The sequence below is a fragment of the Rhinatrema bivittatum genome, chromosome 6 (genome assembly GCF_901001135.1).
Source record: "Rhinatrema bivittatum chromosome 6, aRhiBiv1.1, whole genome shotgun sequence".
NCBI classification, from domain to species: domain Eukaryota; kingdom Metazoa; phylum Chordata; class Amphibia; order Gymnophiona; family Rhinatrematidae; genus Rhinatrema; species Rhinatrema bivittatum.
Genome location: NC_042620.1, coordinates 118,557,150 through 118,576,326, shown reverse-complemented (window position 1 = coordinate 118,576,326; position 19,177 = coordinate 118,557,150). Strand labels below are relative to the sequence as shown.

At 44.0% G+C, this 19,177-nt stretch overlaps 1 protein-coding gene across 3 annotated transcripts in view; it reads right to left on the bottom strand.

Moving 5' to 3' along the window:
* Nucleotides 1–11,516, bottom strand: part of MTX2 (metaxin 2) — a 224,416-nt gene extending 212,900 nt beyond the window's left edge. The window contains exons 1-2 of one of the 3 annotated variants that reach the window (XM_029605870.1): nucleotides 11,384–11,516; nucleotides 11,234–11,284 (exon numbers count right to left, since the gene is read on the bottom strand). In XM_029605870.1, the coding sequence (XP_029461730.1) occupies nucleotides 11,234–11,273 (40 nt within the window). In that variant the 5' untranslated portion in view covers nucleotides 11,274–11,284; nucleotides 11,384–11,516. Of the gene's footprint in view, nucleotides 1–11,233 lie in introns of all 3 variants that reach the window. The other 2 variants (XM_029605868.1, XM_029605869.1) reach the window with 2 other exon arrangements.
* Nucleotides 11,517–19,177: the final 7,661 nt, after the last annotated feature.

The window sequence follows — 19,177 nt, the reverse complement described above, 5'->3', positions numbered from 1 at the left end:
ATCACTTTCTTGGGTGGTAGCTTCTAATATGGAACCTAACATTGTGTAACTATAACATGGGTTATTTTTCCCTATATGCATCACCTTGCACTTATCCACATTAAATTTTATCAGCCATTTGGATGCCCAATTTTCCAGTCTGAAAAGGTCTTCCTGCTGCTTTTCATAAATTTGTTTTACAATAACTCAACTATTCATTTAAATAAAATTTTGAAAGTGTAAAACTACAGGCAAAATTTTACTATTTGTGAAACAGATAAACTTCACAAAGTCAGCTTTGCTCACTATAAAGAAAAATAATGCTTACTATCAGGGTTGCCACCATTAGACCAAGTACTTGCAGGTAGGACCATACTGTTGGACACAGAGTGTTCATCATAGACAAAGCTGTGCCATCAACGTCTGAATTCAAGTTTCCAACAGAACCTTGCCCTGCCTAATGTCATACCGAACCCCACAGAATTCTAATGACTGAGCAGGCTGAAGACTGCTCTTGGCTAGGTTCACCACCCAGCTGAGCTCCTGCAATAGGGAAATCACCTTGCGAATTACCAGGTGGCTCTCTTCCAGCAATTTGGCTTGAATCAGCCAGGTGTCCAAATATGGGTCTGCTAGGATCCCCTCCACTCTCAACTCTGCCACAACTACCACCATTACCTTGGAAAAGGACCTGGGAGCGGTGGCCAGACCAAAGGGCAGCGCTCAAAACTGAAAATGGCGTCCCAAAACTGCAAATCGCAGAAAGCGTTGATGTTTTAGTCAGATGGGAATGCGAATATATGCCTCAGAGAGGTCAGAAATTCCCCCAACTGCTCAGCCATTATCACCAAGTGAAAATGCTTCACTCACAGATGATGGTTCACACCTATGAGATCCAGGATGGGACGAAAAGAGCCCTCCTCCTTGGGCACAATAAATAAATGAAATATCGCCCTGTAGTTTCTTGAGACGTGGACACTGGAACCACAGCCCTCAGACTGAGGAGCCTTGTCAATGTACCCTCCACTGCCTGCTTCTTCTGCAAGGAGTGGCAGGGAGACTCCATGAACATGGCTAGAAGAACACTGCAAAACTCCATCACATATCCTTCTCATATCCCTCCAAGACCCACTGATCCGATGTGATTTCGACCCACCTCTGATAAAAGAGAGAGAGGCGTCCCCCCTATCTCCTGTTCCCAGGGATGGGTCAGCAAACCTTCATTGGGAGGCTCAGGAGACTCCACTACCCAAGCCTGTGCCCCTTCTGGGTGTTCAGGACAAAAGGACTGAGACTTACTGACAAGTTGAGTCCTCTGAAAGGACACTCCTCTCTAGGGTCAAAAATGCTTGGACCCTCTCATAGTAAAGCCATTATATCTCAATTATGTATTAGAAGAAAATAGGTGCCATGAACCCAAGAAGAGGCCTCATAGCTTGGAAAAAATAACCTCTTGTACAAAAATGTATTCTCAGTTTGCAGGTATATATTACTATACTTTATTCATCTACTGTATACCAGAGGGAAAGACTGTAATTAAATTCAGTCAAGTTAAAGCACTGCTCACCAAGCAGATATCAGTCAGAAGCCAAAGCAGTCACACATGCACCACCCAAAGTCCTGTTCTATAATTATTTTTATAAGGAACACATTCAAATATTTAATATGTTTTCATCAGCTATAGTACCTAGATTATCACATGCCTAATTTTGTATTCAGTCACTCTGATCACAGATCTTATTTCTTGGTCTCTTTTGTTTTATATTAGTTTGGAAAGAAAGCTATATACCTTTTATAAAAGGCAGCCAACAAATTATGTTTAACCTCCTCCCATGAGGTCACTCCATCGCTATTTATCTTATATTCACACTGGGGTGGATTTTAAATGCCCTGCGCGCGTAAATCTGGCCGGATTTACGCGCGCAGGGACCTCGCGTGCCGGCGCACCTATTTTGCATAGGCCGCCGGCGCATGCAGAGTCCCGGGACGCGTGTAAGTCCCGGGGCTTCGTAAAAGGGGCGTTTCGAGGGCGTGATGTGGCGTTTTGGGGGCGGGCCCGGGGGCGTGGTTGAGGCCTCCGGACTAGCCCCCGGGTCGGGTAATGGCGCGCCAGCAGTCTGCTGGCGCGCGCAGATTTACATCTGCTTTCAGCAGGCATAAATCTGCCAACAAAGGTAAGGGGAGGGGTTTAGATAGGGCCGGGGGGGAGGGCAAAGGAAAGTTCCCTCCGAGGCCGCTCCGAAATCGGAGCGGCCTCGGAGGGAACAGGCGGCGCGCGCAGGTTGCACAAATGTGCACCCCCTTGCGCGCGCCGACCCCAGATTTAAGAACATAAGAAAATGCCACTCTGGGTCAGACCAAGGATCCATCAAGCCCAGCATCCTGTTTCCAACAGTGGCCAATCCAGGCCATAAGAACCTGGCAATTACCCAAAAACTAAGTCTATTCCATGTTACCATTGCTAATAGCAGTGGCTATTCTCTAAGTGAACTTAATAGCAGGTAATGGACTTCTCCTCCAAGAACTTATCCAATCCTTTTTTAAACACAGCTATACTAACTGCACTAACCACATCCTCTGGCAACAAATTCCAGAGTTTAATTGTGCGTTGAGTAAAAAAGAACTTTCTCTGATTAGTTTTAAATGTGCCCCATGCCAACTTCATGGAGTGCCCCCTAGTCTTTCTACTATCCGAAAGAGTAAATAACCGATTCACATCTACCCGTTCTAGACCTCTCATGATTTTAAACACCTCTATCATATCCCCCCCTCAGTTGTCTCTTCTCCAAGCTGAAAAGTCCTAACCTCTTTAGTCTTTCCTCATAGGGGAGCTGTTCCATTCCCCTTATCATTTTGGTAGCCCTTCTCTGTACCTTCTCCATCGCAATTATATCTTTTCTGAGATGCGGCGACCAGAATTGTACACAGTATTCAAGGTGCGGTCTCACCATGGAGCAATACAGAGGCATTATGACATTTTCTGTTTTATTCACCATTCCCTTTCTAATAATTCCCAACATTCTGTTTGCTTTTTTGACTGCCGCAGCACACTGAACCGACGATTTCAATGTGTTATCCACTATGACACCTAGATCTCTTTCTTGGGTTGTAGCACCTAATATGGAACCCAACATCGTGTAATTATAGCATGGGTTATTTTTCCCTATATGCATCACCTTGCACTTATCCACATTAAATTTCATCTGCCATTTGGATGCCCAATTTTCCAGTCTCACAAGGTCTTCCTGCAATTTATCACAATCTGCTTGTGATTTAACTACTCTGAACAATTTTGTGTCATCTGCAAATTTGATTATCTCACTCGTCGTATTTCTTTCCAGATCATTTATAAATATATTGAAAAGTAAGGGTCCCAATACAGATCCCTGAGGCACTCCACTGTCCACTCCCTTCCACTGAGAAAATTGCCCATTTAATCCTACTCTGTTTCCTGTCTTTTAGCCAGTTTTGCAATCCACGAAAGGACATCGCCACCTATCCCATGACTTTTTACTTTTCCTAGAAGCCTCTCATGAGGAACTTTGTCAAACGCCTTCTGAAAATCCAAGTATACTATATCTACCGGTTCACCTTTATCCACATGTTTATTAACTCCTTCAAAAAAGTGAAGCAGATTTGTGAGACAAGACTTGCCCTGGGTAAAGCCATGCTGACTTTGTTCCATTAAACCATGTCTTTCTATATGTTCTGTGATTTTGATGTTTACAACACTTTCCACTATTTTTCCTGGCACTGAAGTCAGGCTAACCGGTCTGTAGTTTCCCGGATCGCCCTGAAGCCCTTTTTAAATATTGGGGTTACATTTGCTATCCTCCAGTCTTCAGGTACAATGGATGATTTTAATGATAAGTTACAAAGTTTTACTAATAGGTCTGAAATTTCTTTTTTTAGTTCCTTCAGAACTCTGGGGTGTATACCATCCGGTCCAGGTGATTTACTACTCTTCAGTTTGTCAATCAGGCCTACCACATCTTCTAGGTTCACCGTGATTTGATTCAGTCCATCTGAATCATTGCCCATGAAAACCTTCTCCACTACGGGTACCTCCTCAACATCCTCTTCAGTAAACACCGAAGCAAAGAAATCATTTAATCTTTCCGCGATGGCCTTATCTTCTCTAAGTGCCCCTTTAACCCCTCGATCATCTAACGGTCCAAGTGACTCCCTGACAGGCTTTCTGCTTCAGATATATTTAAAAACGTTTTTACTGTGAGTTTTTGCCTCTACAGCCAACTTCTTTTCAAATTCTCTCTTAGCCTGTCTTATCAATGTCTTACATTTAACTTGCCAATGTTTATGCTTTACCCTATTTTCTTCTGTTGGATCCTTCTTCCAATTTTTGAATGAAGATCTTTTGGCTAAAATAGCTTCTTTCACCTCCCCTTTTAACCATGCCGGTAATCGTTTTGCCTTCTTTCCACCTTTCTTAATGTGTGGAATACATCTAGACTGTGCTTCTAGAATGGTATTTTTTAACAATGTCCACGCCTCTTGGACATTTTTTACTTTTGTAGCTGCTCCTTTCAGTTTTTTTCTAACAATTTTTCTCATTTTATCAAAGTTTCCCTTTTGAAAGTTTAGCACGAGAGCCTTGGATTTGCACACTGTTCCTTTTCCAGTCATTAAATCAAAATTGATCATATTATGATCACTATTGCCAAGCGGCCCCACCACCGTTACCTCTCTCACCAAGTCCTGTGCTCCACTGAGAATTAGATCTAAAAATGCTCCCTCTCTCGTCGGTTCCTTAACCAATTGCTCCATAAAGCTATCATTTATTCCATCCAGGAACGTTATCTCTCTAGCGTGACCCGATGATACATTTACCCAGTCTATATTGGGGTAATTGAAGTCTCCCATTATTACTGCACTACCAATTTGGTTAGCTTCCCTAATTTCTCTTAGCATTTCACTGTCCGTCTCACCATCTTGACCAGGTGGACGGTAGTATACCCCTATCACTATAGTCTTCCCCGACACACAAGGGATTTCTACCCATAAAGATTCAATTTTGTATTTAGTCTCATGCAGGATGTTTATCCTGTTGGACTCTATGCCATCCCGGACATAAAGTGCCACACCTCCTCCCGAGTGCTCCTCTCTGTCATTGCGATATAATCTGTACCCCGGTATAGCAGTGTCCCATTAGTTATCCTCTTTCCACCATGTCTCTGAGATGCCAATTAAATCTATGTCATCATTTACTGCTATACATTCTAATTCTCCCTTCTTAGACTTCTGGCATTGGCATTAGTATACGCGTGTATCTTATAAAATCCAGCGTACTTTTTAAGATCTACCCCACTATGTGACATAGCAAGATGGTTCTAGCATCTTTTTCTTAAAAGCAGCCTCTCTTAGAGGCCAATATACTAAATGGAGAAAAACTCTGCCTACTGGTGATTTAACACGCTAATTTTCTACTGGGACTTATATGCAAATAAGGGCAGTAGAAAAATAGCATGCATTGTTTTTATACCATAACTTTTGCAAAAATGGCATCGGAAAACCAATTTTTTGCAGTTTTAATATGTATTAATAGATGAGCTGCTTTGCATAATTTTGTTTCACAATAACTCAACTATTCATTTAAATACAATTTTGAAAGTGTAAAACTACAGGCAAAATTTTACTATTTATGAAACAGAAAAACTTCACAAAGTCAGCTTTGCTCATTATAAAGAAAAATAATGCTTACTATCAAATAACGTGACCGAAATTTTGCACACAAAGTGGGCTTTGCAAAGTTTTCACCAGCCTCAACCTGAGTAGCATTTTCCACTGTGTAAGGGTGCTCTGAGGGGTCCTTTGGGGAGACTGACTAGTGGGTGGCAGTGAAGACATAGAAAGATAATGGCAGCACAAGAATGAACTGATTAGACTTGTGGAAATAGCCAAGGCTGTTGGAATGCTAAATGGATGGTAAATGGAACTCTCTCTGAAGAGAGAGCGGTTTTAAGCAGTGTACCACAAGGATCGGTGTTGCGACCGGTCCTGTTCAATATCTTTGTGAGCGACATTGCAGACGGGATAGAAGGTAAGTTTTGTCTTTTTGCGGATGACACTAAGATCTGCAACAGAGTGGACACGCCGGAAGGAATGGAGAGAATGAGACGGGATTTAAGGAAGCTGGAAGAGTGGTCGAAGATATGGCAGCTGAGATTCAATGCCAAGAAGTGCAGAGTCATGCATATGGGGAGTGGAAATCCGAATGAACTGTATTCGATGGGGGGAGAAAGGCTGATGTGCACGGAGCAAGAGAGAGACCTTGGGGGATAGTGTCTAATGATCTGAAGTCGGCGAAACAATGTGACAAGGCGATAGCTAAAGCCAGAAGAATTCTGGGCTGCATAGAGGAATATCCAGTAAGAAAAGGGAAGTGATTATCCCCTTGTACAGGTCCTTGGCGAGGCCTCACCTGGAGTACTCTGTTCAGTTCTGGAGACCATATCTCCAAAGAGACAGAGACAAGATGGAGGCGGTCCAGAGAAGGACGACCAAAAAGGTGGAGGGTCTTCATCGAATGACTTATGAGGAGAGATTGAAGAATCTAAATATGTACACCCTGGAGGAGAGGAGGAGCAGAGGTGATATGATACAGACTTTCAGATGCTTGAAAGGTTTTAATGATCCAAAGACGACAATCCTTTTCAATCGGAAAAAAAATCAAGAGAACCAAGGGTCACGATTTGAAGCTCCAGGGAGGAATTTTTTGGGTACTTGCCAGGTTCTTGTGGCCTGGATTGGCCACTGTTGGAAACAGGATGCTGGGCTTGATGGACCCTTGGTCTGACCCAGTATGGCATGTTCTTATGAAGACTCAGAACCAATGTCAGGAAGTATTTCTTCACAGAGAGGGTGGTGGATGCCAGGAATGCCCTTCCGGATTAAGTGGTGGAGACCAGAACTGTGAAGGACTTCAAAGGGGCGTGGGATAAATACTGTGGATCCATAAAGTCTAAAGGACGTGAATGAAGAGTGGGTAGCTCGCAGGAATGACGGCTACTACCTGGAGATAATACCCTTATTCAATAAACATACACACGGTTAATGCGACTCCAACATTGCTCTAAGCTTCAACGGCAAGAGGAAATGTGGAAAAAAGGATATGCATTCACAAAAAAGCGGGGAGTAGCTTGCTTGTTACGGTGGTTACTAACCCAAACCAAATAAGCCTGATACTTCACTTTCAATGCATATCCAGCATAGCTCTCTGCTTCAACGGCAGGGGGAATGAAGAAAAGTGGATCTATATACAGACAACAACTAACAAGGACTGAATTACATAGTCTGGGTAAACAAATAAGCATGGGTGTAGCTTGCTTATTGCGGCGGTCACTACCCCTAACTAATTAAGCTAGATATTTCACTTAGATGCAGTTCCAACACTGCTCTCTACATTAATGGTGGGGATAAGTATGAGAAAAAAAAAAGTGCAAAACTTGCTAGGCAGACTGGATGGGCCGTTTGGTCTTCTTCTGTCGTCATTTCTATGTTTCTATATAGGTTTGGCTTCTGTCTTCTGGGCTCAACTTACAAGAATCTTATGACCTAAAACAATTCAGTATTAACAAAACAGACAAAATAAGAGTATTAACCACTTAGCAGATGCTATGCAAATAAAGAAACTAACCCATTGGTGTATAGGTTTGGAGGAGGTGATATAAAATATGCTGCATAGCTTCTGAGCTTTGGGCTCTGCGTATACTTTATTCTGGTGTAGTATTCCTCCATAAAGGTATCTTGCTAATAAAGAATTTCTCTTTGCCAAGTGTTGATGTTTAGTGCGTATTCCAGCAGTGGGACAGCACCCACAACAGACTGGCTCCAGACATGTTCTGACAGCAGGAGTGGCCAACTCCAGCCCTCAAGAACCACAAACAGGCCAGGTTTTCGAGATATCCACAATGAATATGCATGAGATGGATTTGCATACACTGCCTCTATTGTGTGCAAATTATTTATGCATTTTCATTGTGGATATCCCTAAAACCTGGACTTTTTCTGGTTCTTGTGGACTGAAGCTGGCCATCCCTGCTCTAAAGTCTAAAACCATGAGTGCAGTGACCCACTGTCCTCCCCTCCTCCCATGTTCCCAGGGGAGCAGGGCTGCCAGATGTAAGCAATTACCATATTTGTACAATAATTTCAAGGATGGTACGATGTCTGATAATGTGAAAAATCTCAAAATATACAATTGTGAGCCACTGGACAAAGTGGCAGGAAGCCCAGACTAGGAGTTGTCAGTCACCATGTAATGAGAAAGGGGCAGGATCTGAGCTAGAAGTTGTGATTATGTTTATTTCAGCTCGATAAGGAAGTGTCTTCTGGCTATGGCCCTTCTCTGGCCTGTATAAATGATTCTCAGCAGGCTTGTAAATAGGGCTAGGGCCTGAAATGATGAATGATGATTATGGTTAAGTAAGTGAGGTGGGAACATGCCCTCTGACTTCCCTCTCTGCCCATATACAGTTGTGCTCTTAAGTTCACATACCCTGGCAGAATTTGTAATATGTGTAGCATTTTAAGAAAACGTGAGTGATCAGACAAAATACATCTCTTATTTTTGTGTTTCAAATTAAACTATTTTATGCATCACAGAATAAACACAATGATTAAATAAACCATAGCAATATAGGAAATAATAAAAATTGTCCTGTTCAAAAGTTTACATACCTTTGAATGTTTGGGCTGTTAATATACACTAAAGTCGACACCACATGTTGAGATAGCATTGAAGGGAAGGAATCCACACCTGTGCCTTAACTATAAATTAGTCTCTGTGTATAAACAGTTAGTTTCTTAGCACTTGAGTAACCCTTATACATTTCATCCAGGGCTGCACCGACTTTAGTGATTACTAAAGCATGGGTAAAGCAAACGAACTGTCAAAGAATCTGCGAGCAAAAGTAGTTCAACTTTAGAAATTAGGAAAAGTATATAAACAGATATCCAAAAATTTGAAAATGCCAATCAGTACTGTTCAAACTCTGATCAAGTAGTGGAAAATTATGGGTTTGGGTAAGACCAAGCTAGACCAAGAAAGATTTCAGACAAAATTGCCAGGAAAATATGTTGGGATTCAAAGGAAAACACACAAGCACCTTCTACTGAAATATAGGCTTCACTGAAATAAAATGGTGTGGGTGTTTCTGTAAGCACAATAGGGGATATTTGAACAAAAATGGGCTGCATGATAGAGTTGCCAGAAAAAAAGTCAATGCTGCACCAGTGCCACAAAACAGCTGGCTTACAGTATGCCAAACAGCACCTAGAGAAGCCTCAAAACTTCTGAAACAAAATAATTTGGAGTGATGAGACCAAAATTAAACTTTATGGTCACAATCATAACTACTAGATTTGGAAAGGAGTCAACACCATCCCTACTGTGAAGAATGAAGGTGGATATCTGCTGTTTTGGGGAGGTGTGAGCTAAGGGGCACAGGGAATTTAGTCACAATTGATGGCAGGATGAATGCAGCATCTTATTAGAAAATACTGGAAGAGAATTTGCATTCATCAGCCAGGAAGCTGTGCATGAGGCGCACTTGGACTTTCCAACATATCAATGATCTGAAACATAAGGCCAAGTCAAGGCTGCAGCAGAAGAAAAGTTAAGGTTCTGAAGTGGCCATCACAGTCTCTTGACCTCAACATTATTGACCCACTTTGGGAAGAATTCAAACATAGTTCATGCTAGACAAGAATTTACAGGATCTGGAGGTTTTTTGCCAAGAAGAATGGACAGCTTTACCACATAAGAAAATAAAGGGTCTCATTCACAACTATCACAAAAGACTGCAAGCCATCATGGATACAAAAAAAGGGGCAATACACAATATTAAGAAATAAGAGTATGCAAACTTTTGAATAGTACCATTTTATTATTTCCTTTATTGCTATGGTTTGATGATTATTTTATATACATCACAGAATAGCACAATTTGAAACAAAAATAACAGACATGTTTTATCTGATCACTCGTGTTTTCTTAAAATGCTACACATCTTATAAATTCTTCCAGGGGTATGTAAATGTATGCACATAACTGTAAATGCTTCTCAGCAGTTCAGCCCTGGAGTCTTGCAGCTTGCTTCTTTCTTTGTGTCCCCATGCATGGCTGCAGAAGCCTCGGGGTCTCATGACTTGCTTGTTCTATGGCAGCTGGCGCCATTTTGTGCTGAGTGCGAGACAAGCTGAAGACGTAAAAGGAACAGAAAAAGGAAAAGCTGAGAAAATTAAAAAAAAAAAAAAAATCAAGATGGAACTAAAAACAGCATTAATCTAAAATAAATAAAAACTAAAGAGCAAATGAGAGAGGCACACTGAAGATGGGACCCCAAGATGGAAAGGAGGGGCAGAGGGCCATTATTTATAAGTGTCAGACTGCCAAGCTGATTAGCATGGTAATGGGAAGAAGATCATTTGAGATGGGGATAAAGAATGTAGCTCGTTTTGTGTGAATGTCTTGGCGTTTTCTGGCCTTCAGGATTCCTCTCCCAAAGAAAGGAGAAAGAACTGCCAGCCTTCTCTCTCCTGGGTTGTCATCACCACCTATCCTGGGTCTCCACTAATAAAACATCAAAAACCTAAAATAAATTTCAGCAGAGGGAACCTCAGAAACACATGCTCAGCTGCTTCTGGGATCGTTCTAACCACTATTCACACTGTTTCTGTTGTGCATTTGTGGCTTTTACACTACTTGCCCTTACATACAGTTAATTATATAAACTATATATCTATTGTAATAAAAAAAAACAATTTTGAATCTGTTTACAAAGGTCTGCACTGTTGTATGCATTTTTTAAACTATTTTTTTTTCTGGCCTGCTATATTTTTCCATTTTTGCAGTGTACGGTAATTTTTTGGAAAATTCCATAATTTTGTTTTCTGGCAACACTGCGTAAGAAGCTAAATGCAAGAAGTTAAGCAGACTTGTCTGTCCCGGCGGTCAAACACAGCTACCACAGCAAGTCTCCATGTCCTGACACATAAAAGGCTCATCAGAGAGAGCAGCAAGAACTAGAACTTAAAACACGTCAAAAGTTAAACGAGAAGCCAGGCTCCACATAAATAATGTGTTGCGCGTTCATATACCAAACGCCCCGTGAAGCAAGACGTGAGAACCTGTTATAGGCAACATTTCGGAGCCGGGGAAGAAGTAGCTACGCGCGTTAAGCCCTGCCATATCCCAAAAGAGGCCAACAAGCCTAGCCCACGCAACCAAAATTACCTGCTATTTGAGAAACAAACGCATCCGCTACGAGAGACATGTTCCCCGTCGCTGTAAACAAAACAAGAAAAATGGAAAACTTGTTCAGCAAGAACCACAATAGGAACTTGGCGCCTTATTCTCTCTCTTTTATTTTACGGTATTTCCCACCACAAGGTTAAAGTCGCCAGCACAGGAAGTTCATGTGACAGGAGCTCTTAGCAGCGAATATACTTCCGGCTGCTGCCAAGCCGGGAAGTCGGCAGCGAACTGGTTGTCCGGTTGCTATGGAGGTGAGCGCGGCGGCTCCTTTGTTGCCAGTTGTGGCTGCGGCCGCTCTCTCTCTGATCCGAGTTTACACTGAGGGGCCGCCATTTTAACACAGTAACCAGGAGCTCTTTTGCTGAGACAGGAATGGAAAATGGGCATCACATCAGCAGAAGGGAAGTAAATATTTTTAGGGAGAGAAAAATGTAGTTTTTCTGTAAGTCTCTGGAAGACTGTAGGGGATTTGAGAAATTTAGCAGGGGATCCGAGTTTGCTGGAGACAGCAGTTCAACCGGTCTGAGGGAGCTACACAGGGACCATTATTAGACTGGTCACTAGGCAGAACTAGATACTTCACAATAACTTTGTATCAATAAATCGCACAGTACTCAGTCAAGTTTCCAGTGCAGGTCTGCCACTGAAAACAGCAGTAGTGAATTTTTTGGTTTTCAAATGTAGCAAACTACTATAAACCAGGTTCCTGCCCCCACAAGCTTATGTTGGACGTTTACAATCTGGACTGAGCTGCATCTGGATCTGAGTGATGTGTTTTGGACCTGCTAAGAAATTTCTTCACTCCAGCAGAGAATGCAAGCCACCACAGCAAAGGTGAAGGAATATAAACATGCTACTGTGTACTCCCCTGTGAATAACAAATGTTCTGAAAAAAAAAAAAAAAACAGCATCCAGCACTCACACAGGTCAATGCAATATCTGCGCATAAAAAGTAGGCACTCAATACTGAGTGCCCGCTTTCCTAACATGCACCCAACCACTTCTCTGGGCACTGATGTCATATTTAAATGACCTGCTGTGCTAAAAAGGACGGGCTAGGGAAAATTGTGCATCCCTAGCTCAACCTTGGCATCAGGCGCATAGGAGACATGGCTGGGCACCCAGTGGCTGACCTGATCTAAGCTCCCCCCGAGGTCTGGCCCAATTGAACAAGTGGTCCAGGTTGGACCTAGGAGTCCAGTACCTGAATTCAGGAATCTGAGGTCCTTCAGAGAAAACAGCCCTTGCCAGACAGCAAATCTCCCCCCCAGCCAGGAACCCATGCTGGAGACCCTCCTCTGGCAGTGAAAAGGACCAATATCCTTTCAGGGCAGCTTTCTGAAAGGTGATTGGTCCTTTTGCTGACATACTACAGTGAATGTACCAATCAGCAATAAGTGAAGGAGTGAATAAATTAATATTAAGCACCAATCGGGAACAGCCCTGCCAGAGAAGGGTCTCCCGCATGGGTTCCTGGTCAGGAGGGAGGAGATTTGCAGTCTGGCAAGGGCGTTTTTTTTGTAAGGACCTCGGATTCCTGAATTCAGGTACTGGACTCCTGGGTCTGACCCGGACTGCTTGGCCCATCGGACCAGACCTTGGAAGTGATCAGACCATTTTTATTTTTAAATTTTTTTTTTTACCTTACTCCTTTTGTTCCTCTGATTTAATATCTCCAAAATTAATGCCTGCTTGGGGCAGGCATTAATTTTGGAGAGTAAAAATGTGCTCGTCGGGTATGCATTTCTGTATCGAGGGGAATAGCTAATAACCTCATCAACATGAATTTACATGTGATGAGAGCTATTAGCTACGCACACGATTGGACACTCTTTTTGGACGCGCTATCCCATGATTTCATTGGGGGTTATGGACACGCGTCGAGCCGTGCACTGCAGTCAGTGCATGATACTGCATTGGCTTGACAGTGTTAACAAGTTGGGAAAAGGGCTGTACTATTTAGCCTAACCAGAGAACACCATTACATAGCCAGGAGAGGAGGAAGCCAAAGGAATGCTGGGAGATCATTTAAGGAAGAAAAATCACAAACTGACTGGCTGTGTCTGTGTGTGAGGGGCAGCGATAGCCAGGAAGAAAGGAGTGCATCTTGCAGCCCTCAATCAGTTCTTCTCCTGAAGAGTAAATTATCAAGAGAGAGAGCAGAAGCCTGCTCTGTAAGGAAATAGATAGCTTTTCTTGCTTCATAGCTGAATTACAGGTAAAATTCCAACAAAGGTCAGAGGAGCCAGGAGCTGAAACAGAAAATTCCTTTCCAGAGATGTCCAGGCCCAGGAGCACATGGCTGGATCACCCTCATATGAGACTGAGTTATGTAATCTAAACTTTGCACAGAGAGTATTTTAGCAGAGGAGGGAAAAGGTCTATTTCCTTGCCTTTTGTCCCCAAATTCAGTATCTCAACTGCTTCAGCCTTTCAGACAAAGTCAAGAATAAACCCTTGCCACAGCTACATGAGATAGAGCAAGGAAAGAAAAGCTGATGGGCCATGGTCTTTCTGCAAGAGACTGAAACCAAGCCTGCTTTCTGTTTAATTCCAAGTAAACCATTTGGGGAAGCTCCCCGAAGAGAGAAACCTTCCATATACTGCAGTACATAAGAACATAAGAAATTGCCATGCTGGGTCAGACCAAGGGTCCATCAAGCCCAGCATCCTGTTTCTAAAAGAGGCCAAAACCAGGCCACAAGAACCTGGCAATTACCCAAACACTAAGAAGATCCCATGCTACTGATGCAATTAATAGCAGTGTCTGTTCCCTAAGTAAAATTGATTAATAGCCATTAATGGACTTCTCCTCCAAGAACTTATCCAGTGCTCATCTATTTGTTTTGCCTTCTAGCCAGCTCCACCATCAAGAGGGACTTCTTCATTTTCTTGGTTTTTTTCTCACACAGTTTTGTTTGCAAACTGGTGACATTGTGATAAATCTGTTTCTCCTCCCCTTTTTGAGTGCTCAGGGGTAAAGACAATTTTTGAAAGCTGTGTACTTCACTGCATGTAGTCCCTCACCACCATTCAGCAAGGATCCATACATGGGACAACTACACCCAGTTGTTCTCACAGGAAATCCAGACATGACCACCGTCAAGTCAGCCAACCATTCAGCACTAGGCTGAACCCCCAATTGGCTCGGGCTACCTGCCACAGGCAGAGGTAGGAACTACCTGTGACCCCCAAAAGATGCGGCCAGGATCCCTACGAAATAAATCTTCCAAGGCCTTCTGAAATGTATTCAGAAACAAATCCAAACCAATAAAGGACAGGTGGACCCCATCTGCCCAGGACAAACCCCGATCCAGATCCCATGACCACACATGTCTAATATGACGACAACATCCCCCCCCCCCCCCCCCAATTGCACCCAGCCAAAAGCCAATCTGCTGACTGACCTTAGCTGGGCTGCGGCGCCAAATTTTCTTTTACATCTCAACAGGCCTCGGAATAATATCGGACCAGCACATTACAGCAGCAGGTAACCAAACAGAAAAAGACATCAAATCCTTTCTGACCATACTGATGAATTTGCGGCCAGCCATCCTACCACATGTTAGTTTCGGCTCCTTTGGAAAGGAGGAGTTAGCAATCTGTTGTGTACTGCCTCCTATGGGTCTGCTAAGGAATGGCAATATGTTATGATGTAGACTGCAGAGTTGGCAATCTGTACCAGCGGAGTATTGGAGATGGTGCTCAGCTGGACAGAAAGTAGATAGGTGAATCCTTGGGCCGATGACAGCGCCCCCAGGAGGGAGTCCCGAGAGGGACCACCGGCTAGGCTGGAGTATGGAGATAGACACAGATAGTTATTTTTATTAGAAAAGTAGTATAACCACCAGAGGTGGCAGTAGTGAACTGGTCTGCTCGGCAGGGCTGAAGTCCCTCAGATACTGGAACTGCGATTCCAAGGTTGCTGAGCTGCAAAGAGACTGTAGATAGTGACTAGACAGGGTATGCAGATATTCATAACCAGTACTAGGTGATAACTCACATAAGGTCTTTAAATGGCTCAGTAGCTGGAAAGGGTTAGGCCCTAGAGGAGCGAGTACCTGGTTCCAGGGAAAGCTCTGAGAGAGCGGTGGTAACTCACAATAATCTGTATCTGGAATAGCTTCTAGTCAATAGAGAATCTTCAGAGTGTTCAGGAACATAGGCCCTCGAGGAGCGAGTGCCGGTTCCTATATACCTTCTGAAATAGTAACTCACATTGTCTCTACATGCAATAGCTTCTGGACAAGGAGAATCTTCAGAGTATTCAGGAACATAGGCCCTCGAGGAGCGAGTACCGGTTCCTATCTGTAGTCTGAAAAAAGAACTCACAATGTCCGTTTCTTGCGATTGCTTCCAGGCAATAGAGTGTCTTCAGAGGGTTTAGAAACATGGGCCCTCGAGGAGCGAGTACACCAGGCACATGACCAGCCGAAACAGTCACATTCAACCCCATGCAACGAAGAACAAATTCCCACAATAAATCAGAAACCAGCATACATTTCACAGATCCCTTATTGATAACCTCAACCACACCTAGGTTATCACACCAGAAAACCACCTTCTTGTCCCGCAGATGCAACCCCTCAAAAAGAGCGCGGCCACTATTGAAAACAATTCCAAGAAGGTAATGTTCTTTGTAGTACTGGTCAACTTCCAATCCTCTGGCCATGAAGCCGTGCACCAAGAGCCCTGACAAGCACCAAAACCAAGGGAACCCCCTGCACCCATATAGAGCTCAAGGTCATGATTCAACAATGAATCAGATTGCCAAAGCGAAGAACCATTGAAGTTCAACAAGAACCGATCCCAAACACACAAATCCTCGTCAATCTTACTTATAATTCGAATATGATAATTACTCTTTTTCACACCCAACATAGTGAAGGACATCCTGTGCAAAAATACCCTTTCCATAGGAATCAAGTGACAAACAAAATTCAGACTACCCCCCAAGGATTGCATCTGTTGCAAGGTCAGTTTCTTACAAAGAAGCACCTTGCCTACCATACCTTTCAAACCCTCAACTTTCTCAGAGGGCAGTCATGAGATCATGTCCACCGAATCCAACTCAATCCCCAGAAAAACCAATCGTGTGCAAGGCCCTTCAGTCTTATTTTCTGCAATAGGGATGCCAAAAGCAACAGCGATCTCCTGAAAACACTGCAGCACATCTGCACAAGCAGTCGAAGACTCCTTGCCCACAAATAAAAAATCATCTAAATAATGAACAATGTTCGCCAATCCTGACTGCTGCTCGACTACCCAATGAACAAAAGTACTAAATGCCTCAAAATACAAACGTGCGATCAAGCACCCCATAGGCATACATTTATCAAAGTAAAAGGTGTCATTAAAGTGGAAGCCAAACAACAGGAAACTCTCAGGATGGACCATCAAGAACCAGAAAGCTGACTCGATAACTACCTTAGCCTTCAAAGCCCCTTTACTGAACAATTTGCACGGCCGAATCGAAGGAAGTATACCATATAGTACAAAGGTCTCGCGGAATAAATCATTAACAGAACTACTCTCAGGAAATGACAGATTATGTATCAGACAGAATTTCCCAGGCTCCTTCTTTGGGACCACTGCCAAGGGTGACAAAACCATCCCCAGAATGGAGGCTCCACGAAAGGACCTGCAATTCTCCCCAACCCAGTTTCCTCCTGCAACTTGTCCCTAACCACATGTGCCAGTTTCCGAACTGAAGGACAATTTTGTCCACCCTCCACCCTAGCCGACTCCGAAAAAGGGATCCAAAAACCATACTCAAACCCACAAATTAAAAGAAGGGCAACCTCTACCTTCAGATTAAACTCTAACCAAAGCACCAAAACAGCAACCTGAATCGGCGTGGGGGACTGGCAATAGGACTCACTTTGAAGCCATCTCAGAGGCCCCCTCAGGAGCTCCGTCACCCGCCCGCTTAAGGCATTTGGAGACCGCGTGACTGGCTCCACAACCAGAGCACACGTGCCAGAACTTCCAATCCGGGAAGTTGCAAATGGAATAGTTAAAGCGCCAGCACATGTCAAGGGGACCGGTCCCAGTTAGACCCGCAGGCCCCACTCAAAAGGCCTGCCCACTCAATCCACTAGCTACCCCACCCGCATTACCCGCTGAAGAGAAAGAGACCTTGCTATTTATCTGTGTTAACCACAAATCAACATCCTGTGTGCCCCACAACATAAACATGTTTTCTTCCATATGGTCACGAAAACGCTCATCATAATTGAGCCAAGACCACCCCTTCTATTCTCTACTAACAGCCAAAATAGCATCCGCATAAACCAATAGAGGCCCATATTGTGCAGGATCATGTCGCCCAACAACACTAGCCAAACGAAGAAAGGATCGGATCCAATTAAGAACATTACATGCCACCTTCTTTTGAGTCCCCGAGAAATGCTCCACACTCCCCTTCTTCTTCTTTTCCTTCCTCCTACCTCTACGACCTTCCAACAATTGAAAAATATCAATATATTTCCGCTGCCGTATCTTCTTCCTAAGGGACCTAAGCACATCCTCCCACAATTTGGAGAAGGTTGCTAATGCAGAGGCCCCTCTATCAGCCCCTTTATCACCTGGCCCCACCACAGCTACAGGTGAAGCACGAGAAGAACCAGAAGAGGAAGATGACGAGGAGTCAGAAGAGCTGGACCTACCCAGCTTTTTCCTGCACTTTGATGCACCTGCCTCTTAACCCCTAAAGAATCATCTGACTTATTCCCAGTGACCAACGACTCTCCTACCACCTGGCGAACTCCCAACAATAGCCGCTGAAACACCTGTGTAGGGTGTCTCACCCACTCTACAGGGACCCCCAGACAACAACTCACCCTGCTGAGCCACGCTCTGTTCCACCTCTCTCAGAGTCTGGATCGAGAACTGGACGCATTAACCGCCGTGGACACAGGGTTGTTCCACCATCCTTCCTGCCACGAAGGGCCTGGACTGTCCAATGATTCACGCGATGGATATATGCCTGAGGAAGAAGAGAAGCAGCCAAAACAGCAGGCCCAAAAGACCCCACCTACCCCAGACACGCAACAGTCCCCCATGAAACCTCAGAGAAAGAGCCCCCAGCCCAACAAGTAACCAGGGGTAGGCCACTAGGTACCTTGATCTATATTGCCTGGAGTAGCTCCACTGATGTCAAAACTAAATGGCTAAAAGCACAAAGAAATGTCCCAGTTACTTCCTCCTGGAGAAGGAAACCTTCCCCGAAAAAAAGACCCTGAAGGGCTCTCCCCCCAACTGGAAAATACGAGCCCAATTATTCCATAAATCCCTGAAATTAGCCACTGGACTCCCAAATCCCAGTCAGCAGAAAATCCAGCACCCACAACAGATCCAGCCCTGTCATCCCAATCGCAGCATCAGCACCAGGACGCAACGCCCCACACACACTGTGCCCACTTCACTCAGGCTTCAGGCTGCATATTACCCAGTCTCCCTACCCCCGAATTCACACCACAGCCCACACCAATCTCAGGGGCTTGCCCCCCCCACCACCAGAGGCAGTAACTGCAGCACCCATCACGTCAGCAACAGATGGTTCCAGCTGACCCACTGCGGCGGAGGCAGCAACAGAAAGCCGCGATTCAGCCACATTGTAAGAAGAGAGAACAGGCCTATTCTGTGTCCTTCCCAAACAACCTCTCACTTGTGGCACCATAGATCAGATAAAATCACACTAGAATAAAACAGTAATTAACCTTTTTACTAGCATACTGATCTGGGGGGGGGCGCTCAGAGGCATATCGGCGAATGGTGTTGTTAGTCCAGTTAATGTTGCTGTTGTGAATGGATTTATGTATAATGGATAAGTTCTTGTAGAGGATGTGGGCAGAAATTGGTACCAACATGTCTCAGGGCATCTAGAAATCAAAAGTTCCCAGGTATGGAGAGGAATTTTGT